General features: G+C 38.1%; 1 protein-coding gene across 2 annotated transcripts; it reads left to right on the forward strand.

Annotated features, from left to right (window-relative positions):
* Positions 1-699: 699 nt before the first annotated feature.
* On the forward strand, positions 700-27,244 carry STARD6 (StAR related lipid transfer domain containing 6). 2 transcript variants are annotated; one of them, XM_046670981.1, is made up of 8 exons: positions 700-836; positions 1,454-1,537; positions 2,824-2,917; positions 3,099-3,148; positions 13,615-13,741; positions 16,959-17,076; positions 19,379-19,472; positions 23,627-27,244. In XM_046670981.1, exons 3-8 carry the CDS (start codon positions 2,828-2,830, stop codon positions 23,826-23,828), a joined length of 681 nt encoding a protein of 226 aa, XP_046526937.1. In that variant the 5' UTR covers positions 700-836; positions 1,454-1,537; positions 2,824-2,827; the 3' UTR covers positions 23,829-27,244. The 2 variants fall into 2 exon arrangements, with proteins under 2 accessions (XP_046526937.1, XP_046526938.1); XM_046670982.1 differs by lacking the exons at positions 700-836; positions 1,454-1,537; positions 2,824-2,917; positions 3,099-3,148 and adding an exon at positions 7,936-7,945.
* Positions 27,245-27,921: the final 677 nt, after the last annotated feature.

The raw sequence follows: 27,921 nt of genomic DNA on the forward strand, positions 1-27,921 counted from the left end.
GGCGGGGGCGAGCCGGGCGGGGGCGAGCCGGGCGGGGGCGAGCCGGGGCCGGGGGCCGGCTGTCGTTAGGTCGCGCTCCCGGAAGAGGGATGTAGATTCTCTCTCCTCATCTTTCTGGGTGGGGAGGTCCTGGACTCCTTCCACGTCGCAGCCCACCTCGGTCACCGCTGTTCGCCGCCAGTCTGCGTAGGTGACAAGCTGAGCTTCCTTCCGCCAGCTCCTGGGGCTTTGTGAGGGGACCCGGGGGTGCTGGCGGCTGCCCTTCAGTCGCCGAGAGCCAGCCCAACAGTCCTTCCTGGGGAGCTCGGCCTCCCCGCTTTCAGAGCACCCCTCCCGGGATAAGACACCGTCTCGGCAGGGGCGGGGATTGGGGGCAGCTCCCAGGACCACTTCCTTCCCTCCCTCCTCAGTGCCTCCTCCATCCCATCCCTTAGCCCGGCCCCGCTGGGCTTCCAGCCGGGCGCTCACACTCACAGCAGATGCGGATTTGGAGGAGGGACTTTGGCCAGGGATGGGATTTAACAAACTCCTTGGGGACCTTGATTCCCAGGAAAGAATGGCAGTGACCCAGCTCGGATTGGGGACCCAGTCAGGCAGCCCAGAAAGAGGGAGATTATGCAAACAGATGTAAAGACCCACTAACAACATGTGTGAACCTGTCTACAAGGCTGGGACAGGATATCAGGTGCGAAGAAACCCGTTTCAACCAAGTGGTGTATCAAAAAAAGATGCCATCTCAATATAGGTTTATATTTTCCACTGGCCCTATGGGCGAAGATACCTTGACCATTACTTCACTTGAGTGTGTTACAGCTCGTCCGATGTTATATCACCAGGTAATTTAACCTTCGGTTTGCTCTTTCTTCTTTTCACTCTCTCTAGCCCATTAAACTTAACCCTACCTTTTTTCTTAGAAAATGAAAAAGTCCAGAAGCTATAAAATTCAGTTGAGTGGTTCAATTAAACATACGTTTATTGTGGCAGTGCTAGTGATTTGAAAATGAATAAGAAAAAGTCCTTGCAGGAGTTTATACTGTAGTGGAATGTTCCAATCTGTGCAATTTCTAGATCAGTCAGTATCAAGTATGTTGCTGATAGAAAATAAAGAACTGTGTTATATATGCTGGGAGGAGCCCTGCTTAAGGGCCAGCCAAGGACTGTCAATGGCATGAGCTTAAAAAGACAGACTTTTTTATCCACTTTCCACCTAAATATCTCTTTAAGCAGTCCTTTTTAAAAATGATTTCTTAAAGGTTTTTTTTTCATAAATAGTATCATTACTGTTTCTCTTACTACCTTTTTCTTCCGTCTTGGGGCAAATATAGCAGATGTTTCCTAATGAAGAAATAAAGCGTAAATAAGGAGCATTGAGAAAATAAAAAAGGAAATTATCAAACATACTGACCTAATTAATGGATCAAAATAATTCTACTTCTACTTTGTTCCTTCACAGGTTAAGAGATATGGAAATCTCCATGAGGATTTGGACAAGAGTCCCAATAGCTATTAAAATTCTGGACTAGCTCTATTACGAAAGGTAAAGAAACCAAACTGTCTACTAGGAAAGACGAGTTACAGTGGTTTACTAAAGCTTTTCAAATTTAGCTGGGAACTAGGTGTTGTGCCTTGCTGGAGAGCTAAACAGGAGAAAGTAGACTTATGATCCAACCTAAAAAGCTTTAGGTGAGAGCTAAGGAAGACATGTTCTGACAAGCTTTAAGGTTTATTGAAGCAGCTCTTTGGAGAGTTTTTTAAAAGGAGGATTTAAATCTGTCCATTTTAAGAAAAGAAACTAACCTTTCTGATCACAGGGAAGAGGTCCCACACTGTTTCAATCACTTTTCCATATATTAACTCTATCCTTTATAATGACTCCATGAGATAAGTATTACTATCCCCAATCTATCTGTGAAAATTAAGTTCAAAGGTTAAGCAATTTACCCAAAATAATATAGCCGGTGGTGGGTGGCAAAGTCAAGATTTGAATCCAGCTCTGTGTTATCACCTTCTTTCCACTATCCCAGCCAACTTCTCCTAACTGAAAATTGGCTAATGGAACAAAGACCCAATGAGATTCCAGCTTCCTGAACTCCTTCAGAGCAGAAAGAGTATCTTCCTCAACTGTTGTTGCCATACCTACCACATTCCCTAACCCCTAGTAAAGAGTGCAGTCAATGTGTTTAAATTGAATTGGTGTTCCTCTCTGAAGAGGGAACATTTAAGCAGACACCAATGAAGAGGAGTTAGTCATGTGAACATGTTATGAAGAATGTTAAAAACAAAGGGAACAGCAAGTACCAAGAGCCTGAGGTAGGAAGAAGCTTGGTTGTATTTGAGGAGGTCAATATGACTGAAGCTAAGTGAGAGGGAAAACGGGTAGGAGTGGAAGCCAGAGGTCAGATCATTTAGTGCCATTGCCACTCACTTTAAAAAGATTAATTCCCAAGAACACATGATCAACAGATTATAATGCTTTACAAGAGAAAGAAAGCATGCTCACACTGCTAGAAATAATCATGATTTGTTGAATGACTATTATGTGCGAGGCACATAACAGTGGTTCACAATCAGTCGGTGGCAGAAACAGGATTTGACCCAGGTCTCTGACTCCAAAACCTGCTCGTTGTACTATACCACATTTCCTCATTTGAAAGACTAGGAATAAAGAGGAAGGGATCCATGCATGCATGCCTTCAACAAGAAATTACCATCTGTTGCTATGTGACAGGCACTGTAGAAATAGGATTAAAATGTAATACAGCATTTAAAAAATTTTTTGTATGATTACATTCTTACCAGTCATTTGTTTTTAAATCTTTGCAGGTAGATGGACTATAAGGCACTTACCCAACAAACTGTTCAAGAAATTTTAGGTTACAATCAAGATAAATCGGGCTGGAAAGTGGTTAAAATTTCAGTAAGAAAACAAATATGTTTTGAGTTTGTTTTTTAATGAGAAACTTGTAAGGACTTTTTTTTCATGTTTTCTCTTACAAACAAAAAATATATTTTTACCTTTGTGTTTTGGGGGGTTTTTGTTTTTCACTTTTTCTATATCTGACAGCTAATTTATTTGTGAATTTTTATTCCCCTTTGAGAAAAAGATAACTGTTTCCAAGAAGCCTTCTAAAAAATTCCAGGGAAATCTGTGAGTACCATTTCCTATTTACAGTTTTTGTTTTGAGTTCAGTGGCATTGATGTATCTAAAATTCAGTGCTGCTTCTACAGCTATGCCACATTATTTGATAGTGATCAGGAAATAGAAATTAATTATAAAGCCACTAGGCTGAAATGGGATATTAATAAAATGGACCAATTATGTACCATCTAAGCATTTTCAAACCTGAAGACAATCAGAAAAAAATCTCTTCCACTGAATAATTCGCTAAGATAGCAAATTTTCATTTCAAGAAATAACTACTGTCAAAGCAGATTGGTATTTTCTTGCTAACAGAAGTATTTTGTGGTCCTTTAAACACTTTACCTTTCCATTGAATTAACCACTGAAAGATGATGTTTATTTCCCCAATTTCTTTTTTTGCTGATATATGTAATTTTTTTCTGTAAACTGCTTTTAAGAATATTTCTGAGGATCCTCTTATTTCAAATACAAGTACACTAAGAGAAATTGTGCTGACATTTTTAATCTTATTTTTAGGAGTTGTGCATTCATTGCTCATGATATCACATTAATGCCATCAGATCATCATATGTTATTGAGAAAACCAAATTTTATTCAATTTCTTCTTTCTTTTTTTGAGTCCACTCCTCCTTTCAGCTGGTTCATTTTGTGCTTCTTGCTCTTTTTCATCTGACTAAAATTTACTCATCTTGTGTTTCAATCCAATTTTTCCAAAGCTCGTTTGCTTTCTCCTGTTCATTTTAGTAATTATCAAGAGGATAATCTTTTTTATCTAAACAATTAACGGTTTTAATAGTGGCACTTTCAAAAACAGGCTGACGAGGGAGTAGGTAAGATCAAGCCCAGGCACAAGAGAGGAATAAACTTTGGATATTGTGGTTTTTTGGTGCCTTACAGATCAGACCAGTGTAGACAGCAACCTATGCATCAAAGAAACCTTGGAAGATATTTATTCATTCTACAAATACTTTCTGGGTATTTATCAATGTCTAGAGCCATTTAAAGAATAGCCTCAATTAGGCTGTTTTAAAGCTTTATTGAAATTTCTTATCAGAGATATTTTATTCTTACATGCAAAGCTAAACAGAGAAAAAAATTGGAACTTTTTACAATCACATTTTAAGTGAAATTTGTATGCACTGTATATTAGTTAGTTATTGATGCACCATAATATCTTACCCATATCTTAGTGACTTAACAGACATTTATTATCACATGGTGTCTGTGATCAGGAATCCAGGTGTAGCTTAGCTTGGTGCCTCTGCCTCAAGGATTCTCACAAGGTGTCAGCTGGCGCTTAGGTCTCATCTGAAGGCAGCTCTTCTTCCAAGTTCACTTACATGGTTGTGCCAGGATTCAGTCCCCCATGGGCTTGTTGGACTGGAGGCCTCAGTTCCTTGCTGGCTCTAGGCTGGAAGCTTCCTCAGTTGTTTGACATCTGGGCCTCTCCGTACGGCTGTTCACAACATGGCAGTTTGCTTACCTCAGAGTGAGGGGTCTAGAAGAGAACAAGAGAAAGAAAGAGCAAACAAAACAGACTGAGCCAAAGTCTTTCTGCAACCTGATCTTGGAAGTAACCTCCCATCACTTTTGCAGTGTTCACTTTATTAGAAGTTAATCACTAGCTCTAGCCCTGACTCGGGAAGGGGGTTACACAAGTGTGTGACTACCAGGAAGTTGGAGATCACTGGGGGCCATTCTAGAGGCTGCTTGTCACATACTAGTTTTGGCAAACTCTCTTTTAATTCTTTTTTATAGTTGGACCATAGTCTAGTAAATATCAAACATAGCTTCAAAATTAAGATTGATAAAACATACATGAAACTCAGTTTTGCATGCTTGTTTTCTCAAGTGCAACCCACTGATTGTTCTAAATTTGCCATGTTTATGTAAAGAAGGAGAGTATGACTGGAGCAGTTTATGTTTTTTAAAATCTCTGTATATTCTGAATCAGCTGTGGCAGATATTTAGTTTCTTACAAAGGAAATCAATCTGAACATGTTGGTCAGGTTGGTCTGCCTCAGTCAAAAGTTTGCCTCCCCCAGCCTGGAGTGAGAAAGGGAGATTACAGTCAAATCAGGGGAAAAAGCTGAGGAAGCTTAAAATTTTTCCAGTACGTCACACAAAGTTTCACAGTTTTATTTAAAGAATTGTAAATAATCAAAGCAAGAAACATATGCATTTGAATTTAGAATGGGCGACAGAGTGTAAACACTGCACGCTTTGGGGATCTGTAGCATGGTCTATTGCAGTTTGCCAAACTCGGTTCGGGGAGTAATGTAATCCCTCAAAATGCCCTGGGAGGCAAAAATGGGTTGCATTGTCAAATAAGTTTTTCAAAACACTCCAGACTATATTTTCTTTTTGGAGATTCATTCTAAGGTTCAGAGAAGTCTTAAAGAAACCTGTTCAACTTTAAGTCAGACTTTTCCAATTGTTTTTAACCAAGAACATGCTTGTAAAACATTGGCCCAGATAATGGATCATTGATGTCAGATTTGGATTCTAATAGAAGCTCTAATTGACTAGACATGTTAGAGAGAAGTGATTTATTTTCCACTATCTCCCAGCTACCATCGTGGTGCAAGCCGCCATCATCTCATCTGAATTATTGCAGTAAGCTCCTCATGGACTCTTTGTATGTACTCTTACTTAACGACATCCCCTTCTTCAGACAATGGCCAAAGTAGATTTTTGAAATATAATTCAGATTGTGTCACTCTTTTGCCTAAAAACCTTCTAAAGTCTTCCTATTGCATCTAAAATAAAAACCCAAACCTTTTATTTTGCTCTGCAAGGCACTGTCTGGCCCCCGCCTACCTCTCTGACCTCTCCTGCCACTTCACCCTCGCTCCCCTTGTGCTACAGCCACAACGGACAACGGACTACTGTTGCATGAAGGCACTGAACTTAAACCCATCCCAGGGCATCCGTAGTTGCTCTTCTCTTCCCTGGCATGCTCTTCCCCCAGATCTTTCCAAGGCTAATGTCATTTTTGCCCTCAAGATCTCAGTTTCATTGCTTCTCTTCAGAGTGACCTTCCTGGCCACTTGGCCAAAATCCTGAAATATACCCAGCCACGGTTTACTATACTACTCTGCTATATGACTTCTTCCTAGCATCTGTCGCTATAGGAAATTGAGCTTCTTCCTTTGTTTTCTTATTTATTATATGTCTCTCTAATTAGCTTATCAACCTGATGAGAATAGGAACCTGAACAGGAACCAGACTGGAAATAAGTCAGTCTTATTCATCGCAGTATCCCTAGCACCGGAACGGTGTCTGTCACATAAACACTCAATAAATATTTATTGAATGAATTTATGGATTTTGGTTATATTATATTGGCTGCCAAAGAGAAATTATTTAAACATCTTTACATTTCCCTTATGACTGCAGTATAAAAAAATAACCTGAAAATGTTTTCTCAACACTTACACCTTTTCTTCATAATTTACCACCCAAAAAGTTCCTTTTGTCGTTAGCTTTGAGCACTTGCCTGTATGCATGAGAAGAGGGTCAGTCATTTGGTTGGAATTTCTTTCCTTTCTACCCTCAAGAGATGAAATACAGACCTACCAGGACACGGTTTATTCCCTAAATGTTAACTGCTGCTGTACTATATGTCAGGCGCTAGGCTAAATAATTTTATTTCATTTTTTAGCTTACTCTTTATGTATCCCACAAGTAGTTTCTATTGTCTGCTGTGTTTCCTGTGTATAGATCACACTTTCCATGTTTCTTTGCATGCATGCCTTGCAGTTTTTTCTTGAAAACTGAACATTTTAGGTAATGTATTGTAGCAATTCTGGATACAGATTCCACCCACCCACCCAGGGATGATTGTTGTTTGAGCCTTTGTTTATTTGGTTAGTGATTTGGCTGGACGAATTCTGTGAAGTCTGTTCCCCCCCACCCCCAGTCTGCAGGCTCTGATATTCCCCCTCTCATGTTTTTCCTTGTTTTTGTCTTTTAGTCCAGCTTCCTATAGGTCACCCCTGGCTCAACATAAGCCATTTATTGATCACAAGTTGGGCTTAGTCCCCAAAGCTAGTAAGATTTTTACCCTTTACTGTCCAATCTGTGTGTGGCTTTGGGACTGTTTTCCCAGTTCAAGGAGTTTTATGGTTTTGCCCTACATTTAGCCAGGGACCAGGAGCTTAGAAGTTGTGTCATCAGTCATTCCTCCTAGGGTGCAGCCTTGGGCATACACACATTCTTCCAGACCACCAGCGATGAATATGATTTTATTTTAAAATGGTCAGAATAGCTTATTTTTTCAGTTAGTGATGGGTCAGAGGTTATTCTCAAGTTTCTTGAGCCAGTAAGACTTCAGCCCTTTGCTAATTAATCCCTGTCTGTCTTGGGGAATGTTTGTAGGTTGGCTGAGCCGCAACTTGGACTCATTGCTCCTAAGTAGGGGCAGCCTCGTACATCAACTGTGATTGCTCTGAGTAGGGGCAGCCTCATACATCAACTCTGATTACTCCTGGGTAGGAGCTGCGTAGCACATCCACCCCTCTTACTCTGAGTAAGGGCTACTTAGTACATCCACTCCGATTGCTCCTGAGTAGGGGCCACCTAGTATGTTTACTCCGATTGCTTCTGACTGCTTCCCTTCTAATTGTTCACCGACAAAATCGCTATTGTTTTTGAAAATTTCTCCACGTTATGTTTTAAATGCAATCAGTCTCCTGAGGCAGAAGTGAGATGCTGCCAGTCCTTATGTCTTGCCTTTGCCCCTGAGCAGAACCTGTGCACTCTTACACTGGAGCCAAGTGACACCTCCACTCCATGAACAGGTGCAGGATGTGGGGGTGGCGTAGGGGAGGGATGGTACCATGACTTTCGCAGTTTGCTCCTCTTATTCTGAGGGGAGGCATGGTGCAATTTAGGCCCCAGTATTCACAGACTATTGTGCCTTGGGCAGAGCCCTCACCCTACCAGTGAGATCTGGGTGGGTAAGGAGGCCCTGGTCTTGTTAGCAGTGCCTGCTGGGAATAGGGCTTCCACAATATGAGCTGAGGGTTGCAAGGATGAGAGATGTCAGTGTTCTGCCCCTCCTAGGATGAAACCATAGCCCTAGCCTGGGAGCCGGTGGGGAGAGGGAGACTCTGTCTCCTTGTCTGCACTCAGCTGGAGTACAGCTTCCGTAGAGGTGACAGGGGTGGGTAGAATCAGGTCATGGCTCAAATGCTACAGACTGACGTTTCCTACCTAGATTGGGTAGATTTTCTTGATTTCCATTTCCTGTGTGCCCCTAGGTCAATTTCTAGAGAATCTAAATAGTTTTTTAAAAAATTTTCACCAGTTAAATGGTTGTTTCACGGTGGAGGAGGGATTACTTAGCTCCTCACACAGCCACTCTGGATGTCCCACCTCTAACTCTAATAAGACATAGGAAATGCCAAAAACAAGATCACTATCGGCTTTGAGTGTCATATCGTCTTATGGGTGCTTCCCCAAGTTTATATTTCTAGTATGCAAAAATAGACGTTTTACACTATTTTCCTCCTCCCTCATCCTCCTTGTTACTATTCTGGCAGTACTCATTCACAAAAACCATAAAAGAATATAGAGTTTTTTACAGACATGTTCAAATTAGCATACTGATACAAATCCACATTTACTGAAAGCTTTTCACTACAGTCTGAAGGCTCATGAACCGTATGGTCTGTAGAAAGCATAATCTCATGAATTCTGATCTATCAGTTACAGTAGTCCCCCCTTATCTGAAGTTTCACTTTGCACGGTCCAAAAATATTAAATGGGAAATTTCAGAAATAATTCCGAAGTTTTAAATTGCACACTGCTCTGAGTAGCATGATAAAATCTTGGGCCATCTGGCTCCATCCCACCCAAGACATGACTCATCCCTTTGTCCAGTGTATCCATGCTGTATATGCTGCTGCCGTTAGTCACTTAGTACTCCTCTCCTTGATCAGATTAACTGTCACAGTATCAAAGTGCTTGTGTTCAAGTAACCCTTAGTTTATTTAATAATGGCCCCAAAGTGTCAGAGTTGTGATGCTGGCAATTTGAGTCTGCCAAAAAGAAGCCATAAAGTGCTTGCTTTAAGTGAAAATGTGGAAGTTCTCAGCTTAATAAGAAAAAAAAATCATATGCTGAGGTTGCTAAGATCTATGGTAACTTTTATTACAATATACTGCTATAATTGTTCTGTTTTATTATTAGTTATTATTGTTAATCTCTTACTGTGCCTAATTTATAAATTAAACTTTATCATAGGTACGTATGTGTAGGAAAAATCACGGCATATATCGGTTTCAATACTATCTGCAGTTTCAGGCATCCACTAGAGGTCTTGAGACCTATCTCCCGTGGATAAGGGGGGACTCCTGTATCCCAGACACAGGCTAAAGCTTGTCAGAAACTTTAAGAGACAAGAGAGAATAGTTAAAATATTTTTAATTGCCCTGAGGTCACTTCACTCATAATGAGCACAAAGCTTTACTATAGATCTTCGTAAAAATATCTAAAGAACTCTTCATGTTAATGATCAATAGATATAAACATATAGTTCTTAGATTCAAATAGGACAAAACTGATATCTCTGAAGAGCCGTGAACACAGATACGGAATTGCTCATTGAGTGTAGACTCAAGTACTCCAGACATAGATGCTTTGTGTTTTCAAAGAAGCATGATATTTACATATTTTTTAAAAGCCAGTATCTCCAATGCATGTCTAATTAGTCAATTAAGGGAAGATGTATTTTAACTAGCAGCCTACCCTCTGCCCAAGGCACAGCTTAATTATATTTTACAATCTTCCAGAAAGCAAAATAAATACTTTATGCCTTGCAGTCATATAATACTTGTAACTCATAATTTTCTCACCTTTACAAATGACTAGAAAGTAAACAATTAGCCACTGAGTAGACAGCCTAACCCAGGGGTCAGCAGACTTTTTCCATTGGAGGGCAGAGAGTAAATATTTTAGACTTTGCAGCTCCTGTGGTCTCTGTTGCAACCACCTTGCTCTGCTATTATAGCATAAAAGCACAATATATAAATAGACATAGAGAATATGTGAATGAATAGATGTAGCTTAGCTTCAATAAAACTATTTACAAAAACAGGAAGTAGGCTCCATTTGACCTATGGCCCATAGTTTGCCGACTGCTATCCTAAACAGTGGATATGAAAAATCACAAATTCTCAGATGTTGATAAACTTATATGCATATTAGAGACCCTTTTTTCCTCCCATAATGATTTTCATACAAGTCTCAAAACAGGTGTATAAACACTGGCCCCCAACCATGAATTAGTATAATATAGTGAAAAGGGTATGGGCTTTGGAGTCAGTCAGACTTTCAGTCATGTATTACAATGAACTCAAACATGTTTCTTAATGTATCTGAGTCTGTATTCTCATCTGTAAAATGAGAATAATAATAGCATATATTTTGCAGGGTTGTTCTGAGGATTGGGTGAAACTCCGTACACAGAGCTCTTAGCACAGAGTCTGGCACAGATTAGGTGTTCAGTAATACAGCTCTAATTATTGTTCTCACAGAGCAAGTCCAGGGTAGGAAATATTTCATCCTGTGGCACCCCTGTAGCCTCATACCTGACACATGGTACGTGTTCAATGAGTGCTTATCTAATGACTGATAAACAGGAAGCTATAAACACTTGAAATTAGATCCCCAACTCATACCCATACCAATCTAAATTCCAGACGATTACAGGCTTAAATGTGAAGTACAATATTTAATAATTAGACAATCTTAAAGAAAGTCACAGTATTATCAGACTTTTCCCTACATGGGGTGAAAAAAAGGAGTAGGGAAAACATGAAGACAAAACAGGACTTTCCACAAGAGTCCTAATTTATAAAGGCATGGTTTCCAGCCATGGCTTTTTGACAAGGTATATAGATTTCTTTTACATACTGTTGTTCATTCATTACATTCGATTATTCATTGCGTGCTTTCTATGTGTTGAGCACTCTTCTAGGTGCTAGTAGTATAGTGGTGATCAAAACACAAGGCATATACTTGTAAAGTTCATAATCTTGGTGACATTCGCAAGAAAAAAACTTTCTTAAAATTTATTTTTCATTCTTTTATTCAGTAGACTTCTTCCTGAAAGAGTTTTAATCTTTGTAAGGGAGAAAAGCACATAAATACCTATAATACCAGGCAGAGAGGGATGACTGTCATAAAAGAATCAATGTATGTGAAGTAATAATTGCTGACATGTATTGAACAGTTAATACATGCCATGTGCTATCCTGTAAATATGCTAACATTTTTAGTCCTCTTGACAACCCTTTGAGGTAAATATTATTGTCTCCACTTTACATATGAGGAGACGCAAGACTTAGACTGAGTGACCCATGTCAGGTTACGTAACTGGTAAGAGCTGGAGCTGGAATTTGAAAACAGGCAGGCTGACTCTGGATGCTACTCCCTTAATATTTTCATATTTTTGCTTATGTGTATTAGTACTAGCAACTATGAAACATCAGCAAAATCAAATATTTATTAAGTGTCTCAGTGTGAAGAACTATACAGATACAGATGTAAATTATTATTAGAATTATTTACAAGCCAACTCCAGTCAAGAGAGTTTTTAATAAGTTCCTATCTTTTCTGGGGAACTTCTTTCAAATGTTGAGTAGGCTTTGCAATAACATATGGGTATGATCAGGCCCACACACATGTGGAAACTTGATCTGTGACAGATAAGGCTTTACAAAACAATGGAGAAAGGATGAACTATTTAATAAATTTTGCAGATATAACTGAATATTCATATATGAAAAGAGTGAAATTAGATCCTGACCTCATACTACACACAAATACTCATTCCAAGTAAAGTCCTAACTATGAAATACAAACTATAAAATTTTAGAATAAAATGTAGGAGAATATCTTAATGATCTTTGGGTAGAGAAGGATATTTTAGAGAAGACATAAAAAGCACAAACCATAATGGAAAATATTGGTCAATTTGACTACACTAAAATTAAATACTTCCGTACCACAAGAAATGAAAATGTAGGCCGTAGCCTGAGAAATAATATTTGCAATGTGTATAATTAATAAAGGATTTTAATAGAAAATATAGAGAACTTCCATACTACACAGCATTTAAAATAAATATATAGGGGCCAGACCAGTGGCTCAGCGGTTAAGTTCGCACATTCTGCTTTGGCGGCCCAGGGTTCGCCGGTTCGGATGCTGGGTGCAGACATGGTGCCACTTGGCACGCCATGCTGTGATAGGCATCCCACATATAGAGGAAGATGGACACGGATGTTAGCTCAGGGCCAGTCTTCCTCAGCAAAAAGAGGAGGATTGGCAGTAGTTAGCTCAGGGCTAATCTTCCTCCAAAAAAAAAAAAAAGAAAACTTTGTAGATCTGAAGGAAAGAAACCTTACATACTAAGGAAATTTAAAGATATCTCATAGAGAAAATTAGGGACCAAGTGAGCTTTTAAAGAGAAAGTAACATCCAAAGAAATAGTCTAATAAATTCCTATTCCATAAAAACAAAGATTCAGAGGAAGAAGAATTCATAAATATGACAACTATTTTCTGTAATAATAGCATTTGGTTTTTATCTCACTTCCTCTAGAAATTTTAACCTTTTAGAGGTTTAAAAATTTGATTTTACTTAAACCTGTCCCCTTAGTTTGAAAAGAATGATTAACAGGGAGAGAGAGTATAGCTAGTATTGCTCAGACTTCATTTTCATTTAACAACCTTCTGCTAAATAGTGGCATTTAATCCAGTTTCCTCACATTGTCTTAATTTCATTGATGGATAATCAAACTCAGTTTCATTGATGGATGAACACAAAGGTTAGTTATTTTCCGAAATCCTGATGTGTGAAAAATAAATGAAATTCCAAAGTCAGTGTCTATAAATAAAGTTTAATTGTAACACAGACATTCCCAATCATAATATATTGTCTATGGCTGCTTTACTGCTACACTAACAAAGTTGAATAGTTGCAACATAGACCACCAGACCCTGAAAGCCTAAGTTGTTTACCATCTGGACCTCTACTGAAAAGTTTGCTAACCTCTGCTTTACATTACATCCTTAAACTAAGAATTGGGGCCACAAGATAACTGCTTAAGCACACAGACTTCTCATCAATTACTGTTGGCTTGTGATAAATACAGTAGGTAATCGTTTACAAGAAAGATTTTAGAAAAACCTTAAATGAAAGTAGTCCCTTTAAAAAGACAACTATAGAAACAATATTAAAAAATTTGTGGAAAAATGAATTTTGAAATAACTTATATTATTTCAATGCATATTTAAATAAACTGGCTACTTCCAATTGACCATTAGTGTTTTGAATTGCTGATATCACCTTCAAGTTTTCTTTACTGTTATTTGCTAAATTAGTCTATACTATGATAGCATTTTATTTTCAGCTTAGACTAAACTTGTTAAATTTTGAATTTTCTTTATTTTGTTAACTATAGATACCGTGTTGAAGGAATATTTCCAGAATCAGCATGTAAGCTATCTGATTTCCTCTACAAAACTGAAAACAGAGTTACATGGGATAAATCATTGAAAGCGTATAATATGGTACACAAGATTGACTCGGTAATTTGTTATTTAACATTGGACTTTTACTGTATTAATATATTTTTAGCTTTATGTCAGTGATTGGAGTTTATTAAACCTATGTTGTGTAGACACTTTGTATTTTACAGATTCTAATTGAGTTGAAATCTTTATAAAAGGCTTAAAACTGTCCTCTTTCTTAGTCAAGAGTTTAATTTCAATTAGCTTTATTCTGTTTTAAATGCATACCACATTCTGAATCTGGTCAGCTCTCTTGCAGATGTGTGCCTTGGGTTAGGAGGAGCCTGAACTCATGGATTCATCTCTTCCATTAAGTGGAAAAAAAGATTAAGCATACCTTGTTGATGGGAATTCAGTAGATTTATCTTAGTCATAATTTATTAGATAACAGGAACAATGCAGACACCTACTGTAGGGATGTAAGAACAAACACCATGTAAGAGTAAGGATAAATTGTGAAATGACATTATATAGATGGTTGTGGTTTTAGAAACACTTTCAAATATATTATTGCCAGTTAAATAGAGATGAAGAGAGAGAATAAAAGCAAAGAGAAAAGAAAAATATAGGTAACTGGAGTAGAAAGGTAAAGTCATAGAGGTGAGAGAAGGGAAGACGGAATGCAAGAAGCAAGTAGGGCTTAGAAGAGGAGAGAAGGAAAGATCAGGATGAGGTGAGGGTAGAATAAAAGATCAGGAGGAGAGAAAAATGATGAAATGAGAGAGGAAGAACGATACGTGGTAAAAAGATGTAGAAACAAGGAAGAAGACAGAAGTGGGGTAAGGGGCTCTGAACTTTGGTGCAGCACACCGTGAGTGTCTTACTTAGCAAGACTGATAGACTTTATGGTGTGTAAATTATACTGCAGCAAGCTGGTTTTAAAAATTGAGTCCTATGTTTTTGGTTAATAACTTTATGAAGTGGTAAATGTGAATGTTGGAGTAAAGCAAACTTTTATGATTTTCACAAACAATTGCATTTGTAAAATTCCAGATCACTGAGTCTTTGGTTCTTTGAGTCTCCAAGCCACATTCCATTCATCAAAACAAACAAATGCCCCACATATCTGCCATCACCTTATCATTTATTTAGAACTCTATAGGTTAACTTCACCTCCTTTTATTAAACTGATTTTAAAGTATGGGAGTGGGGAGGTTGTAGAAAGGCTCAGGAAGGTAAATCACTTTCATCTTGTAGAGAGGCCCTGAAGTTCCTAGCCCCAAAAATCACATACATGTCCGTGACCCTCTTGGGATTTGAAGATTTGGTTTGGGAAACATGGTCCATCACAAATGAAAATCCAAACAATGGACTGTTTCACTCATGATCATGTGATATTGATTATATAGTTCTGTTAGCACTTCAGATATTTCTGCTCTTGCTCCAGGTCAGCTGTAGTAATGGAAAGAACATTAGACTTGGCATCAAAAAACTTGAAAACAGATTCACAGAAATTATGTGATTTGCCCAAGGGCACCACAGCCCATACAGGGTCGAACCAGGACATATGCCTCATCTCCTGATTCCAAATTCCGTGCCCTTTCCAGTACACCACAGTATCTCTGAGTGGCATTACACTATGTGAAAATTATTTTACCTTCCTCTGAATATTTATAGTATTCGTCTCCAGGGGTGTGTTTTAATTGACTCATCCACCCCACTGGTGAGGGAGGGGTTCTGCTCTGGGGGTGGTCAAGCACATGACACCCTACACTAGACAAATGAGAGCAACAGCAGTTTATTAATCATTAACGACAGCCCAGGGGATGATGACTGTTAGGACTTTGTTAGCATTTGTCAAGTGGAGCACAGCGTGCCAGACGGTGAGCCATGGTTCACAAATGACCATAAGAGAGATTGAAATAGAGAAGTTCATTATTCGCAGGTCCCGGAGGAGGTACACGGCATGCCTCAAGGGGCCATTCGGGGAGGTCAAGGCAGGGTGCAGGCAGAGAGAGAGGCAGGACCTGGTGCAGGTGCCTTTATTAGAGTGTGTAGGTGGAGTGCTTTGGGGTTCCTGGGTTAAGCCCATATTGATCATTTCAGACCAGAAAGAGCAGGATTTTGGTAAGCTCCCCGTAGGTGCTTATCTAAGGGGCTCACAGGGGAAGTCCCTGGGACGCAGGGGAGACTGTTGATCACCAGGGCTGTTGGGGAAGTCATATCAGCAACGTATATTTGCCTTGGCCTCTGTGGGCTGCCATCTAGGGTATGTGCTTGCATGAGGGGACTAGTGTCCATTTAAGGCTCCCACAGGCTGTTTGGCCAAACAAGATGGATGCTGAGGCAAGAATACCATGGAGTGGCTTAGCTCAATAAACTCTCAAGGACACACCTCACTATGCAGTGTGACAGGGGAGTTGCGCTCAGGAACAGCAAGGCAGGCTTTGTAGCATCAAGGGTTGAGGTGGCCCCTGATTCCTGCGGGAGAAAGTGATGGGTTGTTGGAATAATTCTGCAGGCTAGCAGGGAACTGAAACCTACTACTGAGGGATAAGTGGGAAATGTGTCTGAGGCTGTTGATAAGGAGCAAGCAGTGTTTGGCTAAGAGTCCTTATCTGTGGAAACAGAGTAGGGAGAGAAACTTGTAGTTAGGCCATTCAGGAGCCTCCAGACTTCAGCGGATGTCACTGCAGCACACAATATTGGTCTTTAATTTTAGGCCTTACACTACAGGGTGCTAAATCAGTATATTTTTCAGAATATATTACCTAGCCAGTGTGGAGTAGGAGAAATAGCACTGTGCTGGGGATTGGGAGACCTGGGTTCTAGTTCAGTACTCATCTCAAGTTGTGCAAGTGATTTAATCTGTTAGGCTTCAATTTCTCCATCTACAAATTCAACGAGCAGATGATATCAAGATTCCTTTCTGAATTTTCCTTCAGAAAGAAAATTATGTTACGCCCTTATCAGATATGTGATTTGCAAATATTTTCTCCCATTCTGTAGGTTGCCTTTTTATTTTGTTGATCATTTCCTCTGCTATGCAGAAGCTTTTTAGTTTGATCTAGCCCACTTGTGTATTTTTGCTTTTGTTGCCTTACATTTATAATTGTAGATCTAATGTTCCTCCAACACTGAAAACGCAAGCTTATTTGGTGATAAGTTTTTAATACTTCAAAGCCCTGTTTTTTCCAAATACAGGCCGACCTTAGGCAATGAAATTCTTTGGGGCACAGTACAAAGAATAGATATTAAATAATTGTTGCAATCTTTATGGTTTGATTTGTTTCAGGACACATTCATATGTCATACCATTACACAGAGTTTTGCTATGGGCTCAATTTCCCCCCGAGACTTTGTTGACTTAGTGTCCTTCAAGCACTGCGAAGGGAATATGGATATTATCACTTGTAAGTTGAAACATTTTGCCTACATTTTGGAGTTACTATGAGTCATTAATTTTTTTTTATTTAACTCACAGTTTGGAAGAAACTCTATGTTCAATTAATTATTTTTTTATTTACTTAGTGAGCCAGTAAACACATGTATAATGTAGACAAGCCTGCTGTTTTACCCAACTCTGGAGGTACCGTTTACATCATAGTCAATGATGATGGCATCTCCTGGCCTTTGTGCTGCATGTACACTGCAGCACTGAGTATAAATAGATACTTGTACGCTAAACCTGGACAGCACACATTTTCAAACTACTAAGACACAAAAGTAATCTTTGGATATATAGTTTTATATTTGAATTGCATAATTGTTAACTGATAAAACTCCTGAAGAAATTTTCACCAGATGGGTCTTTACATAAATGTGTTTATATTTCTTTTAGAAACTAGAGGTTTTGATATATCCTTATCCCCCCAAAAAATGTGCCACTCTGTAGAATGCCAAGGTATAACCATTTCCTAACTTGCATTATTCACTTAAAACATACCAGTTCATATCGCAAGTTTCTTTAACTCATGATAAAGGGACTTTGGTAGGACAGTGGCCTAGAGCCCTGTTTTTTTCCATAATTCAATTTAATCTCACCATTACTCTCTAAGTAGCTTTCCCTACTGTAAACTACTGAGGGCTAGGGACTATGAGGTTTCAGTTACTCTGATATGTCTGTAGTATTCTAAGTTTCAGAGTCCAGACTGAGTCAGCTCTGCTAATAGCACTCACTAACACACAGTTAGCTCTGTTGTAGCACCTCACTAGGACTGACGGTCATCACTTTCATATAGTTGTCTCATATTGTCATTTAGTTGTCTCACTTTTCAAATGAGTGCACATAAAAACTTATTCACTGCTGCAACACAAAATGCTGTCTGTCTGATCTGTTATTTTCTGTATTTTGAAAGCAGACCACTTCTATCTCATTTTTAGTGGTCAGAGGGAAGGTGAAAAAGAAGAATGGAAGTTCAAATCAACAAATAGTAGTAATCAGTCATAGGGTGATCACTACTGAATTTGCTTTAGGCAATTTTCTTTGAATGAATTTTTGATGAATACTGATAGTTTTCTTCTTAATGTTTCTTTTGTTACTATTTAACTTACTATGCACCTTGCTTTGAGCTGAATATTTTGCATGCATTATTTCACTAATGAGGAAACTAAAGTCCACAGAAATTAAGTTATATAGCTAATAAGCAGCTGAACCAGAACTAAAACTAAGTCTTTCTGATTTTCCAAAATCTGTGCTAACTGCCACACTATATGACCCATACTTGTTTATGGAATATAACAATTCTTTTTCACTTATTTTATTGAGATCATAATGGTTTATAACATTGTATAATTTCAGGTATACATTATTATTTATTAAAGACAAGCATACTCTCCATATTTTAAACAGAGAAAAATTATGTTAATATCACTTCTGGCAGTACCATTACACCAACATAATAGGCTCTGTTAAGATGATGAAACAGGTCATGAAAATGGAAAATTCATTCAACCACATTTGTCTCCTAAGCTAGTCCTAAGCTGGTGTTTAATATTGTATTTTTCACAGAATTGATTGCTAATGTTAAAATCATATAGGAAAATGCATCTTCTCTGACAAGACAGGATTCAATTGCACTGAATAAATAAATATATTTTTAAAAATATTTTTAGAAGGAATATATATAATTTTCTTAAACTTAATCATAATCAAATCACCTCTCATACATTCACATACAATCCAGTTATGCTACATATTTCCTAAAACAAACTCTACTCATTTTTAATTATACTTTGAAGTTAGCTACAGGGAATTGGCAGAAAAAGGTATTTAAACTATCTTTATTGACAGGCCAAATAATCACATCAAATATTTTATTTAAAAAATGATTAACAAAAAAATCTATAAACCCACTATCCTAATAGAATAGTATTTTTCTTTGTGATTTCTTCTTTTGCTTCAAATCTTCAAAAGTAATTAAATGATACTTTTTAAAGTTTTTCTTGTATGTAAAATGTAACAGCATGCCTAGAAATACTAGCACAAAAAAGTTTGAGAGGACAACGGTGCTCATACTGGTATTTTCTCAGTTTTGGCCTGTGTACACATTCATTGTGCAGACATACATACACATGTATAAAACAGTGTCAATGCTGATAATAACTAAGTTAAATTAAATACTATGTCATACTTTTTTAAAATATGCTACTCGAAATAGAACTTTTCATCTTTGTGGAATAGATTTCATTTTAATTTTTTTTTAAATCACTTAGCTAGGAGTGTGGATTTTCCAGCATATCCTCCATCTTCAAATTACATCCGTGGTTATAACCATGCTTGTGGCTATGTATGTTCACCTCTGCAAGAGTAAGTGTTACTTGCGTTTATTTATTTTATTTTAACCTTCTAGTTCAATTTGTGATTTATAAACTAAAGGATTCTTAACACATCAGTAGAAATATGTGCCAGCATAATTCTATTCGGAAAAAAATTGCCCCTAAATGCAATTTTTTTTTTCTAAGGATTGGCACCTGATCTAACATCTGTTGTCAATCGCCTTTTTTTTTTTCTTCTTCTTCTCTCCAAAGCCCCCCAGTACATAGTTGTATATTCTAGTTGTGAGTGCCCCTGGTTGTGTAAATGCAATTTTTAAAATAATGTTTATAAGTATTTTCACCTTAAGTATAATCAGAATGGATAATTTCCTGTAAAGTATGATTTGAGGTTTCTGGAGCTAGTGACACATACAAACATTTCCTCCCCAGTTAAACTTAACCTGATGTTTTATATTTCTCCATTAGAGTCACTTCTGTGAATTGTTAAGGAATTTTTGTGAATTAAAAATAAATTCCCCTAGAATTATAATACATTTACATTATCAACAATGAATGCTTTATCTTGAATGAATTCTTTCCAATGGACTACCTGCTGAGAACAGATACCCGCAGAATGAGACATTCCGTAGGTAAATTGGGATAAGGGAAGACCTGGGGAAGTCGGAGATGAGTCACTGCCTACAGGTGGCCGCCCCAGGGATAAAATGGTAACACATGTTCTGTAAATGCATGTACATTAATTCAATGTATATCATTTCACAAGTTCCTTAAGTTTTCATTTTCGCTAAATGATTTTATATTACGTAAAAGATATTGGCATATAAAAACATATACAATTTTATATTGGTCAGACATAAACCTCTCAATGTGAGAAAAAATATTTCTGTGAAGGAAGTCAAAATAAAATTACATTTGAGACCTGTATTCCTTAATGTTTTCTCTAATGAACTGGAGAACTAAAAGAAATTCACAATTATTTACATTAATAGATAGGATTATTGGTGCAGATGCTGCTGCTGCTGCTGATGATGATGATGGTGATGGTGATGTGTGGTCTTTCTACCTATTTGTCAGTTTTGAATCTATGGCCAAGCTTTATTCTCCACAGCAGGAGGGAACGAAACAAGGGAAGGATCCTTGCTCCACAACAGCTAGGTCAGTCAACTGCTGGCGGGGACGCTAGTTGGGAAGCTACACACCCTACAGTGTGCTTCACAGGCCAAGTCCCCTTCTTGCACCTTGTCAGCTTTCTCTTTCCGCTGATCTAGATAGCCCATCTAGCGGGGGAGCTCTGCCTATCACCCTGCTGGGAAAAGATACAGTCTCATCACAGTCTGGAGACTGGTACTGACTAAAAGTGAGTCTCTTGCACCTTCTCTTTCTGTGCAGCCCTACATTTTGGACAGCCAACATTTGTAAACAAGTCATGTAGTAAACTTATAAAACGTAATGTCGGTAGTAAAAGTGCTCTCCAGTAAATATAGGAAAGGCTTTCTTAAGTGTGTAAAGCCCTGGTCAACTCAGCCAGAAACTTAAGACCATATGAACTGCTGTGAGTATTCTCAACCCAGCCATCGGAGACACTGGAAGAGCAGTCTAAGCTCTGCGTAGAGAGGGTATAAGAAAATGGACACTCACACAGTTTGTTGGAGCAGTGGTCTTCATAGCCCCTAAAAGAATTCTGTAAAACTATATTCTGCCTTGCATATTTTTAAGTTGATATTAAACTTTTTCATAGGATTAAATTAAGAGGGTACAATTTCCAGCATACTTTAAATATTGACAGTTTTAAAAAATTATTATATCATCGTTGTAAATGTATCCAATAGAAGGCAAATACCATAATAACTTGAAACCGACCGTTACATTATCAATGTCAAAATACATACAACCTTTAGCAGTCAGAAATTTTAGTAATTCCTTTTCTCCTTGAACCAACATTTTTACTCTTTTTCCCTCACATAATTTTATCCTAATAAAATATATTTTATGCCTCGAATTATTTTATTAATCACTCTGTCATATTTCTCGGCAAAAATAAGTATCTAATTTTTAAAATTCGTTTTATTTCTTATGATCATAAGTATCTAAATGTCAAAAAATATGTGTGTGCTGGATTAAATTATTATATATTGATCAAAATAAAAAGTATATTATCAAATATGTTATATAATTATTAAATATAAAAGCAAACTGTTATTGGAAACACATCTTTTATTATTAGCAAACTTTAGATAGCACTTACTATGTGCCAGGCACTGTCATAAACAATTTACATATATTGACTCATTTGGTCCTCACAATAGCCCCATGAAGTAGGTAGTATTGCTGTCCTTATTTTGCAGAAAAGAAAATGGAAGCCCAAAGAGATTAAGTAACTTTCTCAAGGTTACACATACGTAATAGCACAACTCAGCTCTTAACCAATGCAGACTGGTTCCAGAACCCATGCTTCTAACAATTACACTCATTTAACGGTGGAATGATATTACTAATAAAATGAGACAACAATTAATATCAAGACTACTCCTACTTTGCATCTTTATAAACATAAGCACTGAGAAACTTTGTTTACATAAATAAGTGGGTTAAAATGGAAAGAGTATAATTCTAACACTGTCCTTCAATCCCTTGACATTCTTCTGAGTTAATACCACAAATCACAGTTATTTATAATCAAAAACTATTTTTAATGACCTGTCAGCTGACAACTCAATTAGATCCTTAAATTTTATTGAAAGCAAAGAATTGACAATATGACTTGGTCAGGACTTATTACCCAATCATTAGTCATTCACTTTCTCAACTCACTTTTAGGAGATCAGATTTTCCCTTTGGCATCTCAAGGGTTTTTATATGCCAGGGTAAAGCACCACAGTACTATTCGGTACTATCCAGAGGGGATGACAGGTATACCTTTGTTCTGTAAAGCAACAGAAGTGTGGTGTGAACAGGCCGGTGGGAAAGGAAAAACCCACAGCTCCATCAGAGACATAGTCTCAGATCAGTTGAAGGAAAACGTACATATGGAAGTTAGAGATTTGAAAATTTATTCCCTTAAATGTTATTGATCCTCTCATACCCCTTGGAAAGTCTTCACATACTCTAGTTTGAAGAACCCTGGTTTAGAATATAATACCACAGCCTTCTTGGAGAGTCATTTGGAAATAATATTTCCAAACGTTAAATACACAAAACCTTTGACCTAGAAATTCTGTGTAAGTGTTTATATAAGTGCAAATGGATACATTACAAAGATGTTTTATTGCAGCTTTATTTACAGTAGCAAAAAGTGAGAGACAACCCAAATGATAGTCAATAAAGGACTGGTTAAATAGAGTATGAAATACTGTATGCAGTCATGTAAAACAATTAAGCTGAGCTGTATGTTTTGACACAGAAGGAGGTGCGTGATATCCTACTGGAATAAAACTAGTTGCATAAAAATATGTCTAATTTTTGTTAAAAAAAATGTATATGTGTGTATATGTGGGGTACATACATATGTACATATCTATGCTATCTTTGATAGACAATAGTCTGAAAAGATACAGTCAAAACTATAAACAGTGATTATTTCTGGGAAACAGAAGAAGGAGAATAATTATGAAAATTCTGTAGTTTAAATTTTCATAAGCATACATTATTTTTGTAATTTAAAAAATCCATAAAATAACAGAAAGAAAAAGCTGACTAAAACTGAAGACTTTAAAATATGGTGTGTGGTTAAGTTCGCATGCTCCACTTCAGCGGCCTGGGATTCTCGGGTTCAGATCCCAGGCACAGATCTACACACTGCTCATCAAGCCATGCTGTGGCTGCATCCCACATACAAAATAGAGGAAGATTGGCACAGATATTAACTCAGGGACAATCTTCCCCAAGCAAAAAAAGAGGATTGGCAACAGATGTTAGCTCAGAGCCAATCATCCTCACCAAATAAATAAATAAATAATAAACTATAGTCTGACTACTTGCTTAATGTTTTTATGTAAATGTTTATGAGTGTGAAAATCACTCTACCTTCATTTTCTTTCCTTCCTTCTGTAACTATTTATCCTATCATAGGCACTATGAAGGGAATCAATGGTGAATAAGACAAGAATCCTACTCTCTATAAGCTTGTAAATTCAATAAATAAATCTAAAATGTCTTTATATTTTTTAACTTTTCCTCTGTTTACAGGAACCCAGCACATTCCCGACTAGTGATGTTTGTCCAGACAGAAATGAGAGGAAAATTGTCCCCATCAATAATTGAAGCAACCATGCCTTCCAACTTAGTAAACTTCATCCTCAATGCAAAAGAGGGAATAAAGACACACAAAGCTCCATCAGGACGTGGATGTCATCGTAATGGGCATTCATCATTCCTAAGGAAGAAATGAGGCCATTACAATGAGGCCATATAATGTCACGTGTGGCAATATGCAGTTTACTTCTAAGTCAATATGCATAAACACTGTTGAACTATTCTAGACAGTGTTCTTGGACAAATTACTGAAGGTACTTTGTGAAAATAAGAACTTGTAAAAGAGAACAGCGTGAAATATAGTTTTTAATCTCATATAAGAATGATGTTGAATAACAAATATTCTTAATGCACTTTTATCTTTCGCTTTTTTCCCTGGAAAATGCTCTACAAAAGAATCATTAAGAAAGCATATACAGTCAGAGGTCAGCATTAATTAAAGCTTAAAATATACTTTAAATTGTTTTTCCTTCACTTACTGCTTACATTGATAGCCGTAGGAAACCTGAACACAAAAATAGAAAAGAATTCCACTAGAACGTATGGCCAATGATATCTGGAACTTAAAATTGAATGAGTCATGAATCAATTTGTGGTTCTGGCCAAGATGTAGTAGCCCATTCCTCCCAAGTCCTTCCTCTGACAACCAAACGGCCCTGCCTATAACACAACAAACAACACAGGAAGACTCACGCATAGGTGGAAAGAAGAAGGCAAACTGCCTAGAGACCTTGGGACTTTAGGAATGACATAGCAGTGAGTTCTCTGGGCTTCCTTATTTCCTCCCATATATTCCTGACAGGGGGCTGCAGAAGCCTCCAGCCTGGAGACACCAACAGGCGGGAAGAACAACAACAAAAAGCTTCAAGAAAAAGCCTGTGCCTCCTAGCCATAGGAGTGGCTATGAACAAAAAGGTGGCCTAAAAAAACAAAAATCTTTTTGACAATATCCACCCTACATCAGCCAAACATCAGCCTAAAAACTGCATCCACCTCACCCTATGGTTTCAATGGGACAAGGCAGAGAGATGATCTTCCGCCTCACTCACCTCATCCCACAGAAGCAGGTGGTTGTGCTCTGACACCCCCACCCTGTGGTGTTGGCAAGGCTGAGCAGGGAGCTAATCTTCCACCTTCTACCTGGCAAAAGCAGATGGCACTCTGATTACCCTCCCAGGTGGTACAGGCTGACAAGCAGGGAGCTGATTTTCCATCTTCCACCCAACAGAAGCTAGTAGTGGTGCTCTGATATCCCTGCTGGAATAGCGTCAGTGGGGTCCAGTGGCAAAGTGAGCTTCCATTTCCATCTGGCAGCAACAAGACTTAACCAACTAGTGCAAAGAAGGGCTAGTCACCATTCAGCTTCACTGTGCTCCCCTGATCACCAGTGTCGCCAAGGCCCAGCAGGATGCTGAGCCTCCATCCCCACTCAGCATCAATGTTTTCCCCTTTGTAGTGTGTTGAATTTGGCTTCTAGAAGATATGTCTTATCAAATCCCTGGAACCTTGAATGTGACCTTGTTTGGAAAAAGGATCTTTGCAGACGTAATTAAATTAAGGACCTCAGGATGAGATTATCCTGGATTATTTGAGTGGGCCCTAGATCTAATCACGAGTGTCCTTACAAGAGATGGACAGAGAGACATGTGGAGACGAGGAGGCCATGTGAAGATAGAGGCAGAGATTGGAGTTTTGTAGGACAAGGCAAAGAACACCTGGAGCCCCCAGAACCTGGAAGAGGCAAAGAAGGATTCTCCTCCACAGCCTTCAGAGGGAGTGTGGCCCTGCTGACACTTTGATTTCAGACTTCCAGCCTCCAGAACTATAAAAGAATAAATTTCTGTTTTCCTAAGCCACCAAATTTGTGGTAATTTGTTACAGTAGCCATAAGAAACAAATACACCCTTTTCGGTGTTAGCAGGGCTCGGTGGCGATCTGGGCCTCCACTCCCATCTGGGATCAACAAAGTGAAACAAGGTGGTGGGACATGGGCTAGTTAACACTCTGCTTCCCTACCCCCTTCCCTGGGGTCATGGGGTCCACTGGGGAGCTGAGATTACCTTTGCACTTGGAGGCAACAAGACTATGCAAATCAGTGCCCACTTTTGCCAGGCAGGGGAGCTGAACTGCAAGGAGTGTTGGTCAGTGCTCTCCTTTTGCCAGGGTGGTGACAGCAGGGCCCCGTGGGAAGCTGACAACTCACCCAGCCCTTGCACTACACCTCAACTAGGGGACTACTTGCTAATATAGAAGATAAAGTAGGATCCGGAGTCGTCCGGAATGGAAAGAAGAATATCAGAATGGGTAAAAATAGAGGTGAAATTGTAATATATACTATTCTTGTGAGTATAGTTGATGGTTGACAAAGGTATAAAAGCAATTCAATGGAGGAAGGACAGGCTTTCACTTAATGGTGTTGGAGCAACTGACATTCAAAGAACTTGACCTCACCTTGTACTTTATACAAAAATTAACTCACCACGGAACATGGACTTTAATGTAAAACATAAAACTATAAAACTTTTAGGAGAAAAATCTTCAGAACCTATGGCTAAGCAAAGAGTTCTTATACTGGACACACCAAAAGTATGATCCATATAAGGAAAAAAATGATAAATTGATCATCAAAATAAAAAATGGATGCTTTGGGAAAGATCCTGTGAAGAAGATGAAAAGACAAGGTAGAGACTGGGAGAAAATATTTGTAAGACATTTCTGACAAAGGACTTGTATCTAGAACATGTAAAGAGCTTTCAAAACTCAACAGTATTAAAAATCCAGTTAGAAAGGGGGCAAAAGACAAGGACATTCCACTGAAGAGGATAAGTAACTAAGTTCATGAAAAGATGTGCAATGTCACTGGCCATTGGGTAAATGCAAATAATGTGTAACCACATTGAGATATCAGTACATACTTATCAGAATGGCTAAAATGTAAAAAAAATTAGTGATTACATCAAGTGTTGGTGAGGATGCGGAGAAAACTCATACATCAAAGGTGGACATGTAAAATGGTACAGTCACTCTAAAAAAGGGTATGGCAGTGTCTTACAAAATGAAACTTGTGGTTACTATGTGAGCCAGCATTGCATTCTTTATCCCAGAGAAATGAAAATGTTCACACAAAAACTTGTACACAACTATTCACAGCAGCTTTATTATAAATAGCCAAGAACTGGCAACGACCCACATATCCTTAAATGGGGGGATAGTTAGACTGTGGTAATCCATACATGGACTACTACTAAGCAACACAAAGGAGCAAACTATGGATTCACACAACTTGCATGGTCTCAAGGAAATATTGCTGAGTAAAAAGCAAGCAATCTCAAAAGGTTAAAGAGTGTTTTATTCCATTTATCTTGAACTGACAAAATGATAGACATGGAAAACAGAATTAGTAGTTTGCTGGGATTAAGGAAGTGGGAGTAAGAAGGGAGGTACTTGCAGCTTTAAAAAGGCAGCGGGAGAAGGGGCTGGCCCCGTGGCCGAGTGGTTAAGTTCGCGCGCTCCGCTGCAGGCGGCCCAGTGTTTCGATGGTTTGAATCCTGGGCGCGGACATGGCACTGCTCGTCAGACCACGCTGAGGCAGCGTCCCACATGCCACAACTAGAGGAACCCACAACGAAGAATACACAACTATGTACCGGGGGGCTTTGGGGAGAAAAAGGAAAAAATAAAATCTTTAAAAAAAAAAAAAAAAGGGCAGCGGGAGGGATCCTTGTGATAAACTTGTTCTGTGTCTTGACAGTGGTGGTGTTCATATGAATCTACACGTGATGAAACTGCATAGAATTAAACACACACACATAAATGAGTGCATGCAAAACTGGTGATACCTGAATAAAATCAGTGGATTGTATCAATGTAGATTTCCTGGTTGTAATATTGTACTGTAGTTAGGCAAGATATTGCCATTGGGGAAACTGGGTGAAGGGAATATGGCATCTCTCTGTGTTATTTTTTACAACTGTATGTAAATTTACAATTCTCTCAAAATTAAAAAAAATTTAATAGAAAAAATTTTAAATAGAAAAAATTTTTAGGGTGATTAGGCACATGTGTGGTGATGGATTATAATTAGTCTTTGGGTGGTGAACATGATATAATCAACACAGAATTTGAAATATATTACAATGTAAATCTGAAAGTTATATAATGTAATACTCCAATGTTACTGCAATAAAGATAAAAAATTTAAAAAAAAAACTTTTTTAAAGATTTTTCCT

This window comes from Equus quagga, chromosome 9, assembly GCF_021613505.1.
Source record: "Equus quagga isolate Etosha38 chromosome 9, UCLA_HA_Equagga_1.0, whole genome shotgun sequence".
NCBI lineage: Eukaryota > Metazoa > Chordata > Mammalia > Perissodactyla > Equidae > Equus > Equus quagga.